General features: G+C 36.3%; 1 protein-coding gene across 1 annotated transcript; it reads left to right on the top strand.

Annotated features, from left to right (window-relative positions):
• Positions 1-2,069: 2,069 nt before the first annotated feature.
• On the top strand, positions 2,070-3,781 carry LOC122067189 (copper transport protein CCH). The gene is made up of 3 exons (XM_042631033.1): positions 2,070-2,251; positions 2,365-2,440; positions 3,311-3,781. Exons 1-3 carry the CDS (start codon positions 2,243-2,245, stop codon positions 3,436-3,438), a joined length of 213 nt encoding a protein of 70 aa, XP_042486967.1. The 5' UTR covers positions 2,070-2,242; the 3' UTR covers positions 3,439-3,781.
• The last annotated feature ends 723 nt before the right edge of the window (positions 3,782-4,504 follow it).

Here is a 4,504-nt window from a genome sequence, read left to right as displayed (position 1 = left end):
AACAAACCGAAACACTCCAAAATTCATTAAAAAAATCAAAATTTGCATAGTTTTGTATACATTTGTATGGAAAGTCGAATCCAAACTAGACCAAAAGCCAAAACCAACCCGGTTACAAATCGATTTAAAAAACCGAAGACAAACCGAAACCAAACAGCACCGAAACCGAAACCAAATCGAAACCAGAATTTCCTTATTGGTTCGGTTTTGGTTTCAACTTTCTCACACCGAAACCGACTCAACCCGGACCAAAACTATCGTTTCTCGAAACAGTGACGACTAGAACATTATCAAACGGACCCTTACATTACTTCTGTTTCTACCTGGCTCATGATTTGAGGAATCGAGTAAGATTGGAATCATTCTTGAACGATTTAATTCTTGATTAATACTGTATCGATATAGATAAAAGGTATCTACCAAAAAAAAAAAGATATAGATAAAGGGAAAATAGTTCAAAACTGTTTAATTGAAAGTAACTTAGCTGTTGCGGATCGATATTGAAGTTGACCAATCGATCCAGCTCTAATGTCTAAGTTCTCAAGCCTTGATCCGACTCCCCTGGATACCCTTCATGGTTCAAATTCAGGGAGAGACATTTGAGAGAGAGAGAGAGAGAGAGAGAGAGAGAGAGAGAGAGCAAATGCAAAGTTGAAATTACGTGGTCATCTTGGCGTGCAAGTCATGACTTTTTTCCTACTTTTGTTTTGTGTATGCGTGAGAGGGTTGAAAATTTCATGCTTTTTATTCTCTGACAGCGAGTGATGAAACCATAACTGCCGTTCTTTAACAAAGCCATTTTTTTATTATTATAGAGAGAGAGAGAGATGGGACCTACAACATTGCAGCTGGAAGCACGAGCATCACACAGTGAGTATAACAATATGGAAAAGGAAATTTGCATGGCTAAGCTACATGGCTTATGGCTCAGTTGATATAATCGAATTTTCTTTTTCTTGATTGCTTTGTTCCTAGATTTTTTTTTTTTTTTTTTCCATCTATGTGATGCTTGTCTGGCTTTTTATTAGACTATGTGACAAATAATGAAAATTATCTTTCACTAGGTACAGCATCTGGAATGAAATCTTTAACAAGGAATGAAGAATGTTAATTAGTCATGTTATTTACAGCCTCCAATGGGAAAAACACACATAAGTATCCACCAGAGAGCACATTAGGGGCAGGGGTTATTTCACGAAATCCTATGAGAGGCGTAAGGAACATGACCAATTAGAGTTTTTTTCCCTTAATTAATATAAGAATATTATAATATTATTAGATTAATATGAGGCATAGCTCGCTCATTTCTTAGTCCTCAAGAAGAAGATGTTTACCAATTATTTATTTATCAATGGACCCTTAAATTCCAATGACTGAAGAAACTGTCATTGCGTAAATGTTAGTAGATCAAACAGCAATCTTAAATTCATATCAAACCCTCAGCAAATTTGAAACCATGAAGAGGAAAATATTTGACAAGTGCTTAAAAATTAAGAATATTCTTTATAACAACAACTGCCTGGTTGCTGAAGCTTTGGTGCACTAAAATCCATGCTCATCAAGAGGTTTCGAGTTCGAGTATCTAGACAGTTACCTCCCTCCTCCTCCTCTTCTATAGATTAGGTATTGATCAAAAATATATTTATACATATATATATATATATATTCATAAATTCTTCATATGAAAAATGAAAATGGCATTAAAGAAGAATGATGAAGACTAACCCTGAGGTGGTAGCCGAGTTGGTAAGGGACCTTCGTCTCAAGAAATGTGTAATTCTGAGTTCGACTCCTCTTAACACCATGAGGTCACTCGCACGAGGTGTTTAGTACTCTTCATTGCATTTAGTGAAAATTGAATGATTCTCATTCAATCTCAGTTTGAACCCACAAAAAAAGATGATGCAAAAGAAAGAGTCAAGCCAAGAGCAAAGCTAGAGCCAAGCATCCAATGATTATCACAACAAAGTGGCATCAGGTCGGTGCCCTTTAGGACTTTACCTTCTCCCTATGAAATTAATTGTGGACTACTTTTTGCTCATCAACAAAAGAAAGAATTTGGAAGGGACCTTTCCTTTGGTTTTTTCTATTGTGTATATAAATCAATTGGTAAAGGTCTTTCGAGACCCAAGCAAACACCAGAGATCTGTTTCAATTCCTCTAAAATTCTTAGCTTCAAAGGGGTCTTCCAGACAGCTCTTCAAATTGAAGCTTTCATTTTCTCCCCAAATCATTAATCTCAATGGCTACTGTAAGTTATCCCTCTTGTGAAGTTGTTCACTTCATTTTACCTCTCTCTCTCATTCAATCAAAAGTTCTAAAAGAAAATAATTAATGAGTGAATAATCTCTTGCTCTGAATTAGGTGGTGGAACTGAAGGTAGGTTTGCATTGTGACGACTGCATCAAGAAGATCTTGAAAGCCATTAAAAAGATTGAAGGTATTCTCAAGTTTCTCTCCTTTTATTCTCTTCCTTGTTTTGTCCTTATATAGTTGCAGTAGGCACCTCAAAGATCTTTATAGCCCCCTCTTTCTGATTCATTTGTTTCTTTCTGATCCACATATTGTGAATACCACCATTTTCCTCTTCTTGCTTTGCATTGAACTTCCAATGCGCTTAACCCAATAGAATAACATGAAGCTTCTCTCTCTCTCTCTCTCTCTCTCTCTCTTATGTTGGGGTATGATGTCTTGAATTCGATTGTTTGCATTTGTGGGCTGATGCTGAAGGGCCATTAAGAGGTTGTAGGCCTTGAGTCTGGAAGAATCCGCCCATTTTGCATCTTTATTTTCATTATTGAGGCCTTGACGAACTAGTGGGTCCATAATAGGGGTTTGGGGGCAACAACCTCCGAGAAAATCTTTTTTAGGGTTATATGAGTATTTTGGTAATTACTTGTATAGGGTTTTGCGATGCAAAGGTTATTTCTCTGTAATCAATCTGAGAGAGGTGTGAGGATGAACTACTGTAACCCTATTCTCCATTGATAGTGAAGTATATCTCATCTCATCATGGATGTAGGAAATCATGTATAGTATATCTCATCTCATTGTGTAGGGTTGCGCTATGCAAAGGTTATTTCTCTGTATTCAATTTGAGAGAGGTGTGAGAATGAACAACTGTAACCCTATTCTCCATTCATAGTGAAGCATATCTCATCTCATCATGGATGTAAGAAATCATGCCAAATCATGTATCTCTTTGTGTGCATTATATGATTTTGAGTTCATTTTTTCTGCATTATTTTAAATTCTCGTTTTTTACATGTGTGTTCCTATTTAAAAAAGTTGATTTTTTTTTGGGTGACAGATATTGAAACCTACAATATTGATACAAAGCTGAACAAAATCACTGTGACGGGTAATGTAACAACAGAAGAAGTGATGAGGGTCCTCCAAAAAATTGGGAAGACCCCAAGTTGTTGGGAAGAAGAATAGAGATACCTTACATTGGGATAATAACTGAAGATCACATTCCATGGCCAATGGATCAAAGTTGTATTAATTGGACCAGAACAGGGGGCAATGGCTATGTTTGAATTCATTGTCAGCTGAGAAAGGAAAGATTACAGAGAATCATGATTCATCAAGGTGTAAAGAAAGCACTGGTCTTACATTTCTTAATGGAAGTCTTTTAAGTATCCTCTGTTCTGAAGTTGTAATAAGAATTAGCAACTACTTGTACTGAAGCAGCCATGGCTGTACTAAGTGGCAATGGTGGACATGAACCCAGTCACTTTTGGTGTATGTACTAAATCAGAGTTCTCAAAATTTTCGCCAATCGAGCATGTTGTGTAGGGGGGCATCTGAGGGGTTTGATTTCCAAAATACTTCATAACCTTGGGATTTTAAAATGTACAGGTGTCGCACAGAGAGAGAGAGAGTTGGGAAAGAATTGGACAATTAAGAATATTGGAGAGGAGCCGGATCCTCCCTTTTCCCTTGAGTAAATATGAGAAGGGTGCAGATTTTATTTGGATTCCAATCTGACAGTTAGAATATTGATGGGACTGTATTAGTCCCCACCCACCACCTTTGGGTAAAGGAAATCCATCCATTCAAAGAAATGGAAAATGACAAATACAACCATCTATAAATGGTTCGATATTGGTTGATTTGATCAAAAGTTTGAGGAAAGGAGTTAGATAGAGCAATAGAAAATAGGAAAATTTATAGTGCCACCTCCTGATGTATGCTACTATTAATGAAACACCCTTTTCGGCATTACTGACAGTTAAACCTGAACCTCCTATCCTTAGTCTCCATTAGGGAATATCTGTTAAGGTATGACAAATCAGTTGATTAATATTTTTTAAAAATACCAAAAATATTCTTATAAAAACATACACTTTTATTAATGGGAAGAAGAAGTAATGGGATGGATATTTTATGAACAAAATGTAATCAGCCAATGTCTTGTGCTCAAAGAAATGTGGCAAACATCTCCATTAATGAATCAAGTAAAACAACCTCTCCATCGATCTCTGTTGTTCCTTCATTTTCA

This window comes from Macadamia integrifolia, unplaced genomic scaffold (assembly GCF_013358625.1).
Source record: "Macadamia integrifolia cultivar HAES 741 unplaced genomic scaffold, SCU_Mint_v3 scaffold275, whole genome shotgun sequence".
NCBI classification, from domain to species: Eukaryota; Viridiplantae; Streptophyta; class Magnoliopsida; order Proteales; family Proteaceae; genus Macadamia; species Macadamia integrifolia.
The sequence above is the reverse complement of the archived record's forward strand: the minus strand, read 5'-3'. Positions and strand labels throughout refer to the sequence as shown.

Excerpts from the sequence above, each read along its gene's own strand:
- LOC122067189 (XM_042631033.1), top strand. Across the intron at positions 2,441-3,310 it reads AGCCATTAAAAAGATTGAAG|ATATTGAAACCTACAATATT; the intron begins GTATTCTCAAGT and ends TTTGGGTGACAG.